Source organism: Camellia sinensis, chromosome 6 (genome assembly GCF_055761805.1).
Source record: "Camellia sinensis isolate YWXY chromosome 6, ASM5576180v1, whole genome shotgun sequence".
Lineage (NCBI taxonomy): Eukaryota > Viridiplantae > Streptophyta > Magnoliopsida > Ericales > Theaceae > Camellia > Camellia sinensis.
The window spans coordinates 124,284,459-124,304,408 of NC_138966.1; the positions used below are offsets into that span (position 1 = coordinate 124,284,459).

The 19,950-nt window shown below is 34.4% G+C and overlaps 1 protein-coding gene across 5 annotated transcripts; it reads right to left on the minus strand.

Moving 5' to 3' along the window:
- Positions 1 to 16: 16 nt before the first annotated feature.
- LOC114289607 (ribosomal protein S5 domain protein) lies at positions 17 to 4,375 on the minus strand. Of its 5 annotated transcripts, XR_014332993.1 has the most exons (8): positions 3,899 to 4,375; positions 3,641 to 3,682; positions 3,058 to 3,173; positions 2,704 to 2,809; positions 2,419 to 2,472; positions 1,344 to 1,609; positions 676 to 756; positions 17 to 214 (listed from the first exon to the last, which is right to left on the minus strand). XR_014332993.1 is itself a non-coding variant. In XM_028233361.2 (6 exons), the coding sequence occupies exons 1-6, from the start codon at positions 4,199 to 4,201 to the stop codon at positions 1,451 to 1,453; spliced, it is 780 nt and encodes a 259-aa protein (XP_028089162.2). In that variant the 5' UTR covers positions 4,202 to 4,375; the 3' UTR covers positions 1,116 to 1,450. The 5 variants fall into 5 exon arrangements, 2 of the variants coding, with proteins under 2 accessions (XP_028089162.2, XP_082730785.1); XR_014332991.1 differs by lacking the exon at positions 676 to 756; XR_014332994.1 differs by lacking the exons at positions 676 to 756; positions 3,641 to 3,682 and having other exon boundaries at positions 3,899 to 4,342.
- Between the last annotated feature and the right edge of the window lie 15,575 nt (positions 4,376 to 19,950).

The following is a 19,950-nucleotide window of genomic DNA, read 5'->3' on the forward strand; positions in this document are numbered from 1 at the left end:
CATAGTTAAAAAAAAATTTAGATTCAACACCATTAAACAAACCGCTTATTTACATATATTTAACTGGTCAATATACACTAATGGAATTTTACATTAACTAGAACATACACAATTAAAATTCTTTTATACATATAAACATTTGTCCCTTTATTACTTGCAACTCTGCTTTCCTTTTCCAGCAACTATTCATAGCGGACCCTCCAATCCGGATCACCTAACAAAATCATTTTGTTAGTGAACATTCATAAGAATTGAAGCCATATGTGTGAGTTTCTATGGCTCATGTATAAACCTTTCATAAAACTCTTTGCACAACTTAAGCAGTTCACATATGTTACTTGGATTTTTCTCATGTGTCAGCTCAGCTGTATAGAATTCAAGGAATGTCACTTAATTTTATGTTATTAATCTTATTTTATGTTGTTTTGGATGGAAGCATAAGATGTTTCTTACTGGACCACAACTAAGAATGTTAGTCAGACTATGTAACTATCATAACTGACAAGGATTATTGATTTATCTCAAAAGCCTTTTCCAGAAGTAAACAGGGAAATTTGTATCCCATTTGATATTATTACATTTAAGATTGCTGTTCTTGAATACATTAATAACTAGTTGACTTCGTATATACATACAGCAACACCAGGATAGATTTCTTATAAGAAAGAAACTGACCCCAAAAACAAGTGGCAAGCACATATGCAAACATGGATTAGTTTCTCCCTTATGTTCTACCAAGTCGTAAATGGCATCTCTCTGCATTTCAATGAATTATGCAGACCGATTATGATGAATGCTTGAGCCATAAAATAAAAGTAAGGTCAGCAGAAATTCTTGCAAATTTGCAGTTCATCTTGCTATATATTGCTCTACAAGAATGCAAAGAGGGCTATAGCCCCATAAACATGTGAAGAACAATCTTAACAATAGGAAAACACACAGCTCCATCATATCAAGAAATAAAATTTGATAGCTAGTGGGTCTATAAAATTAAGATTAAGCTCCATTAGAAATAAAATTTGGTCTATAAAATTTTTTTCTCTTCCTTTGAATGGAGCTGTATGTTTTTATAAACAGCTTAGCACTTATAAAACAATACTGCAACAGAATCAATGTAAAAGGAATTTAGTATTAATTGTATTAAACTGAAAAATTGCATATACAAGAAAGACTTTCCAACATATTTGTCAATTTCATAATTTCAACTAAACCAACATGCGCTGCTATATCAGTCACAATTCCCCAAACACAAGCCATAACCCCATATTGCATTGATCTGTGAAATTCATTGCAATATAAAGAGCACAGTTTGATTTGAAGCAGGAAAGAGAAGATGTAGTTACCAGTCCTGAAACTGTTGCCTTCATGATAAACTAAAAGGTTTTCATGATCTCAACAACTCTACATAAAATGGAACTGAGAACCATGAGAATGGTTGCTTAAATTTATTTCAGCACTTGTAGAAAACAATTTCTCGGCTACAATTGGCTTTAACAGCATCCTCCAAACTCTCAACTCGGTCAAAATCAACTTTGAAAGTGACCATGGTGATATTGTCTTTTCCAGTTTCATAATCTTGCTTGATGTCCTCAACTTGAAAAGATTGTAGCTACAAATCACCAAGTACAAGTGTCAATTGTGAGAGAGAGAGAGAGAGAGAGAGAGAGAGAGAGAGAGAGAGGAAAAAAGAAAAACTCTTCCTAAGGAAAATTTTAGATGTACTTAAGTATATTCAGCATCTTTCTCAATTATAATAACAAAAACATTAGCTATTTCTAACACAATATTCATTATGTAACATATAATCGTGACAACAAGATGACACAGTGTCATAGCCTGCAAGAAATGAGTATGAGCATCTCCAATGGGATAGCTAAATTTGTGTGTCAAAGTGTGTTAACTGACAAAAAGTGATAGTAGTTGGACCCAATATTGTGTGTTAAGTATTTGTTGTGACCCAATAGTGTTAAGATGTGTTAAGTGGATATAAAACAAAAACAAAAAAATTTATCGAACTGGGGCATGTGTCAGCCTCTCTCTCTCTCTCTCTACTAAACACAAGACTCTCTCCACAGTTAACATCTCAGATAACTAAAGCAACTGTCAATAGCTAAATTAATGTTACCACTGGGGACACAAAATCAAAATTTTGTTTGTTAACTGTCTTTTTCAGTTCATACTGGCACTAGCACTAGGTTTATTAAACCCATTGGAGATGTATAAATATAATAATTTCATAAACAATTGCAAAAATTACTAAACAAAAATCGCAAGAAATATAAACTGCGCAACATGCAAGTGAGGGGGGTTGGAGGTGGAAGAGAAGGAGCACCTAGACATTTTAATATTTTTCCATGCCGAACAAAAATAGTTCTTCCAACCTTGAAAAAGTTAGTGCCACATGTTTGACCAACTTACCTGATGGTATACAACTCCCAAAAGATCAAATGGAACCTCCAGACCCATCGGAACCTACAATGAAAATCCTCATAACAATTGCAAGTCCCATAAAATTAACATCAATGATGAAAAGATATGAAGTGAGAAAAGGGAGAGAATTCTTCCTGATATGCAAAACAACTCCATTGAAATTTCAAAATGAAGTTGGTACCATCAGCAGAAAAACAAAAAAAAAAAGAAAAAAAAAAGGAGTACACAATGAAACGAATGAGAGACAGAACAAGTGAGCGAGAAATCTATTACTTTAGATTTCACAAGCACTGTCAGAGCATTTTTTAGGCATTCTGCAGCAACTCCACCATAAGCCCTAACTAATCCTCCAGTGCCTAGTTTGATACCGCCAAAGTGCCTGAAATTAAGGAAAGCAAAGCAGATAAACAAAATGCGTATAAGTAATAGACCCTCAATGCATGCATACATAGCTAGAAGATGGCATGCACGTGAACTTCAATCATGGACTACCAATGACGCAAGAGTAATCTTGCAGCACCACATGCGACTGCAGTTGCAAGATATACATTATTAAATGCTAAATAGAGATGTTGAAGTAGATAAAGACAACTATTGTTCATAAGTAATATTGAGAAACATATATACCTTATCACAACCACCATCACTCTATCTATTCCCGAAGAAACAATTGCAGAATGTATTGGTTTTCCAGCCGTACCAGATGGTTCACCATCATCATTACTTCGGTACTGATCACCAACCTAGGATGAAAAAAAAAAAAGAAAAAGAAAAATCACATTGTGGTAAATTAAAGAAAAAAATACCACAAAAATGGCGCCACCCAAACATGCATACCATGAAATCTTTCTTTAGCCCATACAACTCTAGCACAAGTCATAATTCCTGCACTTGATAAGAGGAAACATACAAGTCCCACAACCAAAAAAATTCAGTTTCAAATTTGACATCCAAATTCCCTTGGATGTGACTACACACTGCTCTTCAACTCTGAAGAGCCTATATATTGCTATTTGGTCATTGCGAAAGTTTGTTAAATGGAACCTTACAACTTGATTCTCTTAAAATTGATATAATATATGAATATGTTGTGATTTTGTACGAGCTAAAAGAAAGAAAAAAAATCATGGTAAGCTTATTAAGATGATATCTTTACACTTTCCTCTTGTAATTTATAATTCTCAATGATATGGGATGATTGTATATATACCTTATAAGCCCAACAATTATGAGTGGCACGGGGATCCCGAACCTATATATCAAGAATTAATCAATTTAGAAAACTAGCTTAATATTTATTGAATTGAAGAGCTATAGAGAAAAATGAGCAGCCAAACAAAGCATGAAATGAAAGAACAAACAAGTACAAAAAAACTAGGAATGGATAAGATTGTATGAATTAATATAATGAATGATGAATATATTAATAATGAGCTTGTATATATATGTAGGTATGTATGTAACTAACCTCGGAGAGGAAGGAGTGAGCAGAGCGCTCGTCGGAGATGGGGCCTGAAATGGCGATGAATTTGCTCTTTTTGATCTCCCGTTCGAACGTAACCCTCTCCTTGATGGTCGTGAACGCCCCTGGTTTGTTGCTTCCGCCGCCACCGGTGGTGGTCATCGGTCTATTAGACCTGGCGAGTAGGAGCAGTGGGCCGTAAAGAATATGACGGTGGTCGTGGTGGTGGCGGCGGCGGTGGAGGTGGTGGTCGTGGTGGTTCAGCCTCAGCCGGTGGTAGGGTTTTAATAACGAAATCGCCGCTTGCATTTGAAATCGGATATAGTGCTGCTGACAGCGAGACCCTGATTGCTTTTCTTTTCCAATTAAAATTTATCAAAAAATTGAGGTTATAAAATATTAATTTAAAAAATTAAATTGAAAATATGTTGAGGTTCATATCTATATCTATCTCTCCATAAAAAGTTTAAGAGCTCTTACACTACTTATGTAGCAGTAGGCTTCACTTATAAATAATTTGATGTACGTTTTTTGTTTTTTTTTTTTTCATATCACATCATTAGTGTCATTATTAGAACTTCGTATTTAGGGGTTGTTTGGGGTGTCCTAAATAAGTACACTTTTTGACTTTTTATGAAATATAAGTTGGATATGGGTTGGGTTTGACATGATGGGATAGAGAGATGATGTGACTTAAATAAGATGATGTGACTTAAATAGGATAGTGACTTTTTGACTTTTTGAATTTTTTTGAGGATGCCAAACTTGGCCTTAGAGTTATGAATCATTACTCATCTCTCTATTATGAGGCGTTTTGGCAAGCAGAAAAAAAGTTAGTTTTTTGACTTTTTAATTTTTTGGGTCATATATTACCTCTTTGTTTTTTTATACTAAAAAAGTCAAAAAGTTATAAAAAAAAAGTCAAAAAATTAATTTTTTGACCATCTTCCCAAAACACCACTATATAAACAAAAAGGGTTTTAGCAAGGAGTCTCGTGACAGTTTCAATATCTCACACTAATTTTTTTAATTTTATGTAATTAAAAAAATCTCCATTGGTTAATTTTCATTTAACTATGTATAATTTTAAATAATTAAAAAAATATCCATTGATGAAGACGCAACTTTATTCACTTAAAGGGAACAATTAAAAAAAATCTGCATTGGTTAGCTTCCATTTAACTATATATAATTTTAAACAATTAAGAAAATTTCTATTAATTAGCTTCCATTTAACTATGTATAATTTTAAATAATTAAGAAAATCTCCATTGATAAATGCATAAATTTATTCCCTTAAAGGGTACAACACTTTCCATTTAACTATGTATAATTTTTAACAATTAAGAAAATTGTTGGAGAATTTTCAAAATGGGTTTTCAAAGTTTATAGTTTAATTTTTGGGTGTTTTCAAAACCTTCTTTGTTTTTCTTTGGAAAGCTTGAAATAAGTTTGGGGACATTGTTCCACATCGAAAAGAGAGGAAAACATGGAACACTTAATAAAGGGCTACATGGAATATTCTTTTGAATATGGAATTGTGAGGTGAAAGCTAGTGTGCGTACACTCACACCTCAAGAATAGTGCTTCGCACAATCCGCACACGCACACGTGTGCGCACGTGATGTGGTATGGGTTGTGGGTCGTGTGGCGGCGCACTTTGCACTTAGCACAGACGCAAGGCGCCATGAGGGTGCTTTCCTATTTGCATCGGACAGGTTGAAATGATGACGTAGATCCAACGTGAAATGGGTGATGTGAAATACAATCAGCTCTACGTGGCATCTGTTGACGATGAGTCAACCAACCGATCGAATGGTTACGTGTCCGATCTGAAGCGGTTCGATCATAGCTGTTGATTGGAGATGCGTACGATCGTTCAGATGAGATGGCACCTAATCATGATCATCAGGTGTGATCAGTCAAGGCAGCTATTCGGTGTGAGACTGATCTGCACCATAGATCGTCGATCCAACGGTCAGATCTGATCGGATACAATCAAGGGACATGACCATTCGATCAGGTGCATCAAGGCCTATAAATAGGCTATGAATTCAGCCATTTCAATCATCTAAAAATTCAGAAAGCATTCCTACAATTCTCTCTCTCTCTTTCTCTCTCTCCCTCTTGATTTAGAGTTTTCAATCAAGAGTTTCTTAAGAAAATTTCTGTTTTTCTTACTGCTAATCAAGTTCTGCAGATTTGATTATCAATGTCTTGGTTGTCTTGATTATATCAAGAGTATTCTGATCTACTGTCGTCTGTGCAGATACCGGTAGACTTGATCTTTAAATCAGGCTTCACTGTATCTTGGAGGCGAATTTGCTGTAACCACATGCACACCTTTTGGTGGATACAAATATTGTTTTTAGGAAAACAACAAAATAACGCAACTTGAAGCACCAAATTTTTGTTCTACATAGACACAATCATCGCCAAGTTTTGAAGACCCAAAGACTACCAACTGAAGAATTCAAGATGAATTGTTTCAACAATTTAAAGATAAATAGATATGGCGATGTCTATTTAGAAAATGACTTAAGATTTCATGAAGCTTGACCTTTTTGATGGCGGAAATTTCCAACGTTGGCAAAAGAAGATGCACTTTTTGCTTACCACTCTCAAAATGGTCTATGTGTTGACTACCCCCCATCCAGCAGAGCAAGAAGACGAGACTATGGAGCAAACCTATACCAGAACCAAATGGGAGAATGATGACTACATTTGCTGAGGACAAATTCTGAATGCGCTGTCAGACTCTTTGTTCGATGTATATCAATATCTGGAAACATAAAAGCAACTTTGGACATATTACAGTCAAAGTACCTCACCGATGATGCCACCAGTAAGAAATTTCTTGTTAATACTTTTATGCGTTTTACTATAATTGATACAAAGCCCATTATAGAGCAATTCCATGAGATCCAACATATTCTAAGTCAATTTCAACAAAAGAATATGAACATTGATGAATCTATTGTAGTTTTATCTATAATAGAGAAACTGACATCTTCTTGGAAGGATTTTAAGAAAATTCTAAAACACAAAAATGAAGATCTAACTTTAGAGGTTCAACAAAAAGAAGCGTAAGCGTGAACCCCAACCCGAGAAAGATGCTAAGAAGCAGAAAGGCGCTTGCTGGCACTGTGGCAAGCCAAGGCACTTCAGGAATGAATGTCGATCATACAAGAAGAAGTCAGAAGCATCAAATGCCAAGAACAAGTTCGTGGCCGTTGTATTTGAGCTGAACATGCTCGAAGATGCTGGTGACTGGTGGATTGACTCAGGAGCAACAAGGCACGTCTACAACGACAAGAGTCATTTTATTACTTATGAACAAGTGAGTGATGGAATAGTTCTCTACATGGACAACTCTTCAACTACTGCTATCAAATGCAAAGTGACGGTGGATCTAGAGTTTACATCTAGAAAAGTCTTAAGTCTTAATAATGTTTATCATGTGCCTGATGTCAGGAAAAACCTTGTATTTGGGAGCCTGCTTGATAAGCATGGTTTCAAGTTAGTATTTGAGTCGGACAAATTTGTCCTGTCTAAAGGTGGGATTTTTTGTTGGGAAGGGCTATATGTATCAGGGAATGTTCAAACTTAATATTATCAATAATACATTTGTTTCTACTTATATTGTTGATTCTCTTTCTTTATGGCATGCTCGTTTAGGTCATGTTAATACTAGGAAAATGCATGATATGGTTAATTTAGATTTAATTCCTAAGTATGACATTGATATGTTTGAAAAATGTAAATTTTTGTGTGCAATCTAAAATTACTCGCATTCCATTTCCTAAAATAGATAAAATCACATCTTTGCTTAAACTTGTGCAGAGTGATGTCGTGACATGCATAGTACCCCTACTAGAGGTGGTAAGAAATATTTTGTAACATTCATTGATGATTTTTCTAAGTACTATCATATCTATCTTTTGCATTCCAAAGATGAGGTGTTTGATAAATTCAAGATTTTTAAGACAAAAGTAGAAAATCAGTGTAATATCAAAATAAAAAGACTTAGATTTGATGGAGGCGATGAATACCATTTTCCAGAATATTGTGAAAATGTTGGTATTATTCTTGAGAAGTTTGCACCTTACACACCACAACAAAATAGAGTAGTTGAAAGAAACAATAAGACATTAACAGAAATGATTAATGCTATGCTTTCTTACTCCAGTTTAAGTTCTAGTTTTTGGGGTGAAGCCTTACTCATTGCTTGTCACATACTCAATAGAATTCTTCTTAAGGAAAGAAATGTTACTCCTTACAAACTTTGGCAAAATAAGAAACCTAATCTAGGTTACTTGAAAACATGGGCCTGTAAAGCAATAGTCAAATTGCCTGAACCTAAAAAGAAGAAATTATGTGAAAAAGGAATTGAATGCATATTCCTTGGCTATGCTATACATAGCAAAGCATATAGGTTTCTGGTAGTAGAGCCCAATGGTTTAATGGAAACAAATACCATCATTGAATCATGTGATGTGGTATTTTATGAGAATCATTTCACAAATATTCCAATGTTGGATTCTAGTCAAGAAAATGAATCAACTCCTTTGATGTCTACAGAGGAAACTGAACGACATAAACCCATTGAGCCTAATGAATCTAATAAGCCTATTGGGCTAATGAGAAGTAAAAGGGCTAGGATCAAGAAATCAGTTGGCCCTGATTTCATTGTTTACCTTGTAGAAGGAACTAGGAAAGCTTTTTGTAAGCAAACAATGATTTCTTTAAATATGAATTTAAATCCATTAACCTTTGAGGAGGTTATGAAGACTCAAGATGTTGTTTTCTGGAAAGAAGTAATAAAACGATGAGGTGAATTCTATCATGGGTAACAATATCTGGATACTTGCTAATTTGCCACCTCGATCCAAACCAATTGGTTGTAAATGAATTTTCAAAAAGAAAATAAAAGTTGATGGCACAATTGACAAGTTCAAAGCAAGATTAGTTGCTAAGGATTTTACTCAAAATGAGAGTATCGATTATTTTGATACATATGCTCTGGTGGCTAGAATCGCCACCATTCGAGTGTTGATTGCCTTAGCCTCAATCTATAAGCTTGAAATCCATCAAATGGATGTTAAAACCGCTTTCCTAAATGGAGAGTTAGATGAGGAAATCTACATGCAATAACCGGAAGGATTTGTTATACAGGGTCAAGAACACAGAGTGTGTAAACTCGTGAAGTCACTATAGGGACTGAAACAAGCTCCAAAATAGTGGCATGAGAAATTTGACAAAGTAATAGTGTCAAATGGTTTTAGGATACATGAATTTGATAAGTGTGCGTACAATAAGTTTACTGACAATAGAGGTATAATCATATGTCTATATGTAGATGACATGCTTATTTTTGGTACTGACAATGATGTCATTGAAAGTACTAAAAGTTTCTTGTCGTCTAGCTTTAGTATGAAAGACATGGGCTTGGCTGATATAATTTTGGGCATTAAGATCAAACGAGAGGGTAATAATTTGATTCTTACACAGCAACACTATATTGCGAAAATTCTTAAGAAATTTAATCAATATAATTGTACACACATGTCTACACCTTTTGATTCAAATTTGAAATTGTATCCTAATACTAGAAAAACTATTGATCAACTAGAATATTCAAGAGTGATAGGTAGCCTGATGTATGCCATGACTTGTACTAGACTTGATGTTGCATTTGCAATGGGAAAACTTAGTAGATACACTAGTAATTCCGATAGTAGTGTACATTGGCAAGCTGTTAACCGATTACTTAGGTACTTGAAGAAAACAATAGACTATGGAATAGTTTATAATGGCTATCCAGCAATGCTGAAAGGATTCACGGATGCCAGTTGGATAACTGACCGTGAAGATCACTCGTCCACGAGTGGTTGGATTTTTACTCTTGGAGGAAGAGCTATCTCCTGGGGTTCTAAGAAGTAAACATGCATAACAGACTCAACCATGGCATCTGAGTTTGTAGCATTGGCTTCTTGTAACAAAGAGGCATAGTGGCTAAAGAATCTCTTGTTAGAGATTAAGATATAGCCAAAACCTATGCCATCAATATCTTTGCATTGTGATAGTAAAGCAACTCTATCACGGGCCTATAGCCATGTCTATAATGAAAAGTCCAGGCATATAGAACTAAGACATAGCTGTGTTAGACAGTTAATCATAGAAGGTGTAATTACCATTAATTATGTAAAGTCAAGTGGAAACTTGGCTGACCCCTTAACAAATGGACTTGCAAGGGATTTAGTGTGGAAAACATCAAAGGGGATGGGTCTTAAGCCCACTTAACATAAGCACTCCTGATGGAAACTCGACTCAATGCTTGAAGAAACATCAAGTCTTGAGTTCATTGAGCCCAAGTACACCATATGTTGTGATTGTAAGCACTTAGTTTTATTTCATTTTCATCCCAAGATTGAAGTGCTTGGTACCTGTAATGTGAAAAGAAGATGATGAGTTAGCAAACTCTTAATAAGCTTACAACTGGGTTGTTAGGGTACTGTAAATTACAGGGGTATTCTCAGTAAGCTTACTTATGTGAGTGTAGGAGGTGGTACCGCTTCCTATGAGTACAAGGGCTTGATTTTAGAGCGCTCATGAAACAGGATATAGACACAAGACCAATCCACGTGTCGGTTTGTTTGAATACTTTAGGTAACCTCTATTGTGCGTGAGACATGTTCGGTTAGTCGTAAAAGATCACTAGTTCAAAGACAAGTCTACTATGCCATCTTGACTAACTTTGAGGTGTCTTCACTAAGTGAATGATTCAAATCGTAAGATATTTTCACCTATGCATAAGGCTTTCAAGTAAACCAAGAATCATCATCTGATATTTTGAAAATGGTGGGGGAATGTTGGGAAATATTGGGAAATTTTCAAAATGGGTTTTCAAAATTTATAGTTTAATTTTTGGGTGTTTTCAAAACCTTCATTGTTTTTCTTTGGAAAGTTTGAAATAAGCTTGGGGACTTTGTCCTACATTGGAAAGAGAGGAAAACAATGAGCACTTAATAAAGTGCTACATGGAATATTCCTTTGAATATGGAATTGTGAGGTGAAAGCTAGTATGGATGCACCTAAACCGCAAGGGTGGTGCAACATCCACACACATATAAGCACATGCGTGTGTGCGCGCGCGTGGCGTGGGCAGTGGGCTGTGTGGCGTTTGATGGTGCACTTTGCACTTAGCATGGACGCAAGGCGCTATGAGGGTGCATTCCTATTTGCACCGGACAGGTTGGAGCGATAACGCGGATCCAACGTGGCGTGGATGATGTGAAATCCAGTTAGCTCCATCTGGCGTCCGTTGGCGATGAGCTAACCAACCGATCGAATGATTGTGTGTTCGATCTGGAGTGGTTCAATCATAGCCGTTGATTGGAGATATGCGCGATCGTACGGATGAGATGTCACTGGATCGCGATCAGGTGTGATCAGTTAAGGCAGCTATTCGGTGTGAGGCTGACCTACACCATAGATCGTCGTTCCAACGATCAGATCTACTCAGATGCGATTAAGGGACATAACCATTCGATTAGGTGCATCAAGGCCTATAAATAGGCTGCGAATTCAGCCATTTCAATCATCTAAAAATTCAGAAAGCATTCCTGCAACTCTCTCTCTCTCTCTTTCTCTTGATTTAGAGTTTTCAATCAAGATTTCTTAAACAAATTTTTGCTTTTCTTACTGGTAATCAAGTTCTGCAGATTTGATTATCAGTGTCTTGGTTTTCTTTGATTATATCAAGAGTATTCTGATCTACTGTCATCAGTGAAAATGCAGATAGACTTGATCTTTAGATCAGGCTTCACTGTATCCTGGAGGCGAATTTGCTGTAACCCCCTGCACAACTTTTGGTGGATGCAAATATTGTCTTTAGGAAAGCGACAAAGTAACGCGACTTGAAGCACCAAATTTCTGTTCTACACAGACACAATCATCGCCAAGTTTTGAAGACCCAAAGACCACCAACTAAAGAATTCAAGATGAATTGTTCCAACAAAAATCTTCATTGGTGAAGGCACAACTTTTTTCCCTAAAAGGGTATAACGCTTGGCCACGACAAGTAGCATGCCCTCTAGGAGAATCGAACTTTATTCCCTTAAAGGGTATAGTTTAAGGGTATAGCGCTTGGCCACGACAAACAGCATGCTCTCTAGGGCATGTTCTCTAGGTAAAAGGTTTGAACTTTATTCCCTTAAAGGGTACAACACGTCAAGTAGCATGCCATGCTTGGAGGAATCAAACTTTATTCTCTTAAAGGATACAACATGCCTTCCAGAAAAATCCAACTTGAAACCTTACTCTGATATCAATTGTAAGACCTTAGCACTTACTATCTCACCAAAACTCATACGTAGTAGTGAAAGAGCAACTTTATTTCCTTAAAAGGTACATCGCCAAGCATCATAAATCGACTGTGACTCAGCCTTACCCTGGGCCTCCGCCACGACAGGATGCTGGTCTAAACCCAAGCCAACAAACTATATAAAAATAAAACTGTAATTAGTCTATGATTTATTTGATAATCTCATATCGAGAAAAGAAAGAAAAATTGAGTTATTTCACTTATATAAAGTGAATATTATACTTTCATTTAATATTATAGTGTTGTGCATGTTTCAATTCAATATAGTTTAAATTTTAAAATAAAATTTAATAGTTTTAATTAATTAATTTTTATGTAAGTTGGTTGGTCTTTTGACCTAGCTGATTAGGTTGAATCATTTTTGGTTTGACTAATTCATTGGTTTAACTGCGATTTTAGTAGTTTTATCAAAATATATTGGCTAGATTTTAGTGGTTTTATCAAAATAACGTACAATTTGTTCAGATGACTGAAGAGTGACTTTTTGAAGAAGAATGCCACCATAACCAATATCAGAAGCATCAGTTTGAATAATTTTGAATGAATTTTCAGTAGGAATACCAAGACAAGGAAGAGACTTGACATATTGTTTGACTTGTTTAACAATAACAGTATGAGTAGAAGATCATGGAGGAGGATTTTCCTGTAACCGAGCAAACAAAGGTTGACAAGTTTTCCTAAGGTCTTTGTAAAATTCAGCAATGTAATTGAGGGAACCTAAGAACTGTTGTAATTGGTTTTTATCCAGAATTTGATCAGGAAACTTAGACGCAAACTCAATGGAATGACTAATAAATATATTATTTTGGTGAATATCATATCCTAAAAATCAGACTTTAGTTTGAAATAATTTAATCTTAGGAGCAGAAATGGCTAGACCATGACTTTTAATAGTATAAAAGAAAGCAGTTAAATGTTTCCAGTGTTCATTAATAGATTTAGAAAAAATAAGAATATCATCGATGTAAACAATAGAAAAATGACTAAATGGGTTAAATATATCATTCATTATATTTTGAAATTCACTAGAAGCATTTTTTAATTCAAATGGCATGACATTTCATTCATAATGACGAAAAGGTGTAGTGAAAGCAGTTTTATATCTATCTTTAAGATGAATTTGTATTTGTTAAAAATCACTTTTTAAATCAAATTTACTAAAAATAACATCTTTACTAAGTCTTTTAATCAAATCTTTTTTATTAGGGATTGGGTATTGAATCCACTCGAGAACTTTATTTAATGGTTTATAATTGATAACTAAGCGAGGGACACTTCGTTTTAATTCAACATTTTTATTAACATAAAAAGCAGGACAAGACCATGGTGATTTACTTGGACTAATTATTCGGTTGTTTAATAACTCATTGATTTCTTTTTTACACATTTCAAGTAATTCATGATTCATTTGAATAGGGCGAGATTTAGGAGGAATTTGTCTTTCATTAAAATTTTTAATATAAAGTAAGGTGACTACATGTTTTTTCCTATGCCAAAAGGCAGTGGGTAAAGTAGAACAAACAGTTGTTTCTAATTTTAGTTTAAATTCTTCGATTTTAGATATAATAATAGGATTAGTTAACTATTGATCAATTCTTTTATAATTGACTTCTTCTTTGAGATATCGTAATTGTCTAGTTATTCGATTAATAGTTTGAGAAATAGAACAATCTTTTAATTGATTTAGTTCCAAAACTTCAGAAGGTGATAAAAATTTAAAAGTAACTGTTTGACCAAAAGCTTGAGTTGTTATTCTTTCACTGGAAGTAGTAAATGGATAGAGTAAAAATATAACTGGTGTGCCTAAAATAATTTTATCAGTCATGTTTTTGACTAAAACAAATGAGGTTTTAAAACAAACATTATTTTGACAGATATGAGCTTTGGGTAATTTATATTTAATATGCATTTTACTACCATTAGCAGAAGTTAATTTTTTATGACATTTCTCATAATATTTAGTAGGGAGTAATCCTTCTGGAATACAATTAAGATCAGCACCAGTATCAATCAAGGCAATAAGATGTAATTCAAAATCATCAATAACAAGTTTAACTTTTGAATACCATTTTTGAATATGAATTTTATTGATAAGATTTAATCTTTTATCTTCAAGATTGGAATGGTGAGATCGATTATCAAATAAGAGATTCTTAGGATTAGTATGTTCAGAATCATGTTCAGATTCATTAGGAGATTCAACATTATTTTCTTGAAAAGTATCTAAGCTTTTATTGAGTTTTAATGTAATAATTTCATCTTCTAAAGATGTGTCTTTATTTTGTAAATCTTTAATAGTTTGTTTAATCTGATTGATTTCATGTTGTAAATCTTGTAGGGTAACTTCTTTTTGTTTATTTTTAAATCTTTCTAAAGTTTGTTTAATAGTTTTGTAAATCTTTCAGCACTAGTATCAATTAAGGCAATAAGATGTAATTCAAAATCATCAATAATAAGTTTAACTTTTGAATACCATTTTTGAATATGAATTTTATTGATAAGAATTAAATCATTTATCTATGGTTTCTAATAGTTACCTTAGTAATTACTCTGATTATTCTCAACCTGAAATTGTTTTCTTAATCACCTCTGGTTTTACTGTTATGCTCAAATCTTGGTGGGAAAAATACCTTACTGAAGATCAAAGAGAATCCATTATACATGCTAATCAAAAAGATGCTAATGATCTACCTATCTTTGATGAAACTATTGGCTATAACCACCCTGATGGAATTAATACTTTAATCTACACCATAGTCAGACATTTCATAGGTACTCCTACTAATATATATTCTCGCATACATGATCAACTTAGTAATCTTACTTGTCCAACCTTAAGTGACTTTAGATGGTATAAAGATGTCTTTACATCCCGAGTTATGTTACGAGAAGGCTGTACTAAATCTTTTTGGAAAGAAAAATTCATTAATGGTTTACCTAGTCTTTTTGAAATTCATCCCGATTTGATTATGTTAAATCCACCATTACTAATCTGTTTTTCAAAGAAGCTAGTCACCTTAAAAGTCAGTCTGTTCATGACCTGGTTAAATCTTATTTTCCTCCTGGATGGCATTTTGTTCCCATGCATCCAGAGAAAACAATCACCTTCTATAAAGATATTTTGTTCAACCATCAACCCATTGTGATTAAACCCATTTATGATCGGATTTACACTAGTGACGTTGTTTACCATTCCCTCTATATTCACAATATTGTTTCCTTAGTTGAATGGAGTTCTCCTTATCAACTTTGCGATTTACCTAATCACTCTCTTCAGTATAGTTATTATGACTATATTGATGCTTAGTTCAAAGTATTTTTGTATCAAAATGAATCTTTTAGTCACTCCTGGTTCATCTAGTTTGATCAAAAGTTCAAATCAGAATTACCTACTTGGTTTCTGCAATGGTGGACTCATTATGGCGCCATTTCAGATATCTTCCCTGCTATTTTGATTGAACAGGTTAACTATTTTTCAACTGTTTTCTCATTCACTCCACAACAGAAGAAATTCCCTCAATTTCTTATTTTTATATCCAAATACAAAATCCCTTGGATATTTAAATGGCAATATGGCATTTCTGATGATGTTGTTCACCGGTTACATATGGTTAAATGGTGGGACAATTACAAAGTTTCCCACATTGTTGAAATTGTTCAAACTGAGTTCCCGATTAACATCCATGCTCCTACATCTGCCATGGTTAAAGCTTAGCAGAACCCAATTGCTTCAATCACCCAAGGAAACCAACTTCCTATAATCAACCTTGGAAGCCCATATTCAAGTTCTTCCAAGCCCAAGTCAAAGATTAAATCAAAGGATAAAGCAAAGCCCAAAACTGCTAAAGCAAAGTCCAAGGCTAAGTCTACAGCTTCTGCATCTCAGGCTCAACCCAAAGTCAAGTCCAAGGATAAATCCAAGTCTAAGTCATCCAAAGATGAGCTGCTCAAAATGGCTCGTCTACTTGTTAATCAAGCCCAAGCCCAGTCAGATTCGGATAACAGCAGTTTAGAAAAAAGTTCAGACAGTTCACATTCTTCTGACGGATCAACTGCTCAAAATCCATATGGACCCGAGTTTCAAAATGCTCAGGACCCATATGCCTAGTCAGCTCTGCATTGGATTCCATATAAAAACAAAATTAGCTTCAATCAATACTCTTTTGAGAAAAGCTGCCAATTTGTATTTATATTGATTCCTTTATTCACATGTCTCCATCGAAAGTAATGAATAGTAAAAAGTTACTGTTACTGTTCATCACTCAATCAATCTGCTAAAAGCTACTTCAACTTTCAGCCAATCAACCGAAAGCTCCAGACGGCATGCTTTTGCCCATGTGCTGCTAGTTGCTCTCATGATCAACTCCAAGTCACATGATGCATAGTTAGATTAAGTTTTCTATAAATTATAATGTTTTAGTCATTTGTATTCAGAGGTTAAAAAAGAGAAAAAAGAAGTTCAAAACTTAGAGTGAGAACCTATTTTAGCTCTGCTAGTCAAACCCTATTTTTCAAATTATGTATTCTGAAGCAACTCGTTGCAATTACTTCCATTAAACAATTGTAAGAATTTTGATTAAAATTTATTTGTGCATATTCAATCTTCTTCTTCTGCTGTAATTAACTGACCTCCGCTTCCTCCCCTTATTTGGTATCAAAGCCAAGTTATGTTGCTATCTGTTGCTTACTGTCCTGTTAATTCTGCTTAATCTGTCTCTATTCTACTATGTATCTGCCTTCAGTCATCTTAATCTGTCAAAATATTATATGTGTTGTTCCACTGTGTAACTAGCCACCTAACCTTCGTCACAGTCCTTGGTAAGTCCTTTGGTTAGGCAATGTGGATTTTAGGGGTCTTCCGAAATGAGTATGTGTGAAAACGTAGTATGTGAAAACGTAATAAATTTAGACAATGTATTAAGATTCCTGTAAGTCATTTACCCGGTCAGAATAATGAGTCGATTATTTAGAAGTAACTCTTCAGTCAGTTCTAGGTCGACAACTTTGCCCTCAATACTAAATCAAGGATTAGTAATTAATGAAGAAGATGTAGAAATACAGAATAATAAAATTGATTTAAGTTGAAACATACCAAAATTATCAGTTAAAGAAATTTATAAAACAACTTTCTTACAATCTACTTTTAATGTTAACCTACATGTCAAAACATTAGAACAAGTTTATGCTTTATCAAAAACAAGAGAAACTTGCCAATTATTTGATGTTAACACTATTAAACGTCATTTGAAAACTGGTCATAATTTTATTCATTTAGGATTAATTCAAGTTGGAATAAAACCATTAACTCTACAAGGTAAAAATATTTCTGTACTATTATGTTTATGAGATGCTCGTTTTATTGATTATAATGATAGTCTTATGGGTATGATGGAAACTGGTCTCCATAAAAGACCTGTCCATTTTAATTGTTTTACTAATTTTACATTAAGTCTTTGTGATCCCCATATTTTAGATGCATTAACTTTGAATATTCAATTAGATGGTTCATTTACAAATATGAAAGATAAAGTTCATAATATTGCTTTATCCTTTGATTTAATCTTTGACTTGGGCTTGGAAGAACTTGAAGATGGGTTTCCAAGGTTAACTGTAGGAAGTTGGCTTCCTTGGGTGATTGAAGCAATTGGGTTCTGCTGAGCTTTAACCATGGCAAGTGTAGGAGCATGAATGTTAATCGGGAACTCAGTTTGAACAATTTCAACAATGCGGGAAACTTTGTAATTATCCCACCATTTAACCATATGCAGCTAGTGAACAACATCATCAGAAATGCCATATTGCCAAATTATAGCGATGGCAATGCTATTATAATATTTGTCATTGAAGATGCTTTTAGTCTTATTGTTCTATAAAAAAATATATAATTAAATAAAGGGAGTTTTTGAGTAAATCCATTATCTAAGAGTGTTGTTCCATAAAACCCATAGTGTTTTATAATACTCCATTAGGTCCATTTCATACAAAAAGACCAAAAAAGCCCTCAAAAAAACACACGCCCCTCTCTCTCTGTCTTTGAATCTAATAACCGTCTCTCTTCCTCTCTCTATTCTTGCGTAGGAAATCACGCACAGTACCTCTATAGTCCAGAAATCCAAGACCATATTCCACATCGCCTCAACGCCCAGAAGACTGTATTCCTTCCATCATTGCATCGTCGCATCATTTTCTCCGTCGTCCCTACGCCGAGAAGACTGTCTTCGTTCCATCGTCACATCGTCTCATCATCTTCTTCGTCGTTCGTACGCCCAGAAAACTATATACGTTCCTTCGTTGCATCGTCCCTTCGTCTCAACATCTTTGTCGTCGAAATGGGCAAAAAACGTAAGCATTCTACTCATTCGTGTATTTAAACCGTAAACCACTTTATCAACAACCAACATTGTGAACTTTTACAAATATCCCATTTTCCTATGCATACAATATATAGGAGTCCATATTGTTCATACCCTAACATTTATTCTGAAACCCTCAATCGTAATCCCTAATTTTATTGATTTTTGCAGTCAAAAACATTACAGTTGCCATTACATTGTGTTCACAACTGTCAACATTCGAAAATGTTTTGGTTGTAGTTGTTGTTATTAAAAGCTGTGAACATTCACATTGATTGAAAATGGTTTGATAATCAAATTATTCCAGATGTTATTCGGTTGTTGTTCAATGCTGTGAACATTCACATGGTTTCAAAAATGTTTTGGCCAATTCTGTTTTGTTGCTGTTGATAACAGATGTGAACATTCACATTGAGTTAAAATGTTTGAGTAATCAGGTATTAATGGTGTTGTTGTTGTATGTTGTGAAAATTCACATGCATTGACACTCTTTGGCCAATTCTGTTGTTGTTCTTGTTGTTGAAAGATGTAAACATTCACATTGCCTGAAAATTGTAGGACAATTAGATATTATTGGTTTATTTTGTTCTAGGATGTGAACATTCGCATTGCCTGAAAATTTTAGGAGATTCAGATATTATTGATGCTGTTGTTCTATGCTGTCAACATTCACATTGCCTGGAAATTTTAGGAGAGTCAGATATTATTGGTGTTGTTGTTCTAGGTTGTGAACATTCACATTGCCTGAAAGTTTTAGTTCAATCAGATATTATTGGTGCTTTTGCTCTAGGCTGTGAACATTCACATTGCCTGAAAATTTTAGGTGAGTCAGATATTATTGGTGCTGTTGTTCTATGCTGTCAATATTCATATTGCCTGGAAATTTTGGGATAGTCAGATATTGTTGGTGCTGTAGTTCTAGGCTATGAACATTCACATTGCCTGAAAATTTTAGGAGAGTCAGAAATTATTGGTGCTGTTGTTCTATGCTGTGAACATTCACATTGCCTGAAGACAATCAGATATTATTGGTGCTGTTCTTATATGCTGTAAACATTCACACTGCCTGAAAATTTTAGGACAATCAGATATTATTGGTGCTGTTGTTCTATGCTGTGAACATTCACATGGATTGAAAAATATTGGGCCAATGAATAGGGATATTTAGATTCTTTTCCCCCTATTGTGAATGTTTGCCTTGTTGGTATTGTTGATTGTTAATGGTGATCCAATAAGTTGATCCATGATTTTATATGTTTGTGTTAATATCCACATGTTCTTCAATGGTGTTCATGGTTGTATAAAAATGCATTGTTTTC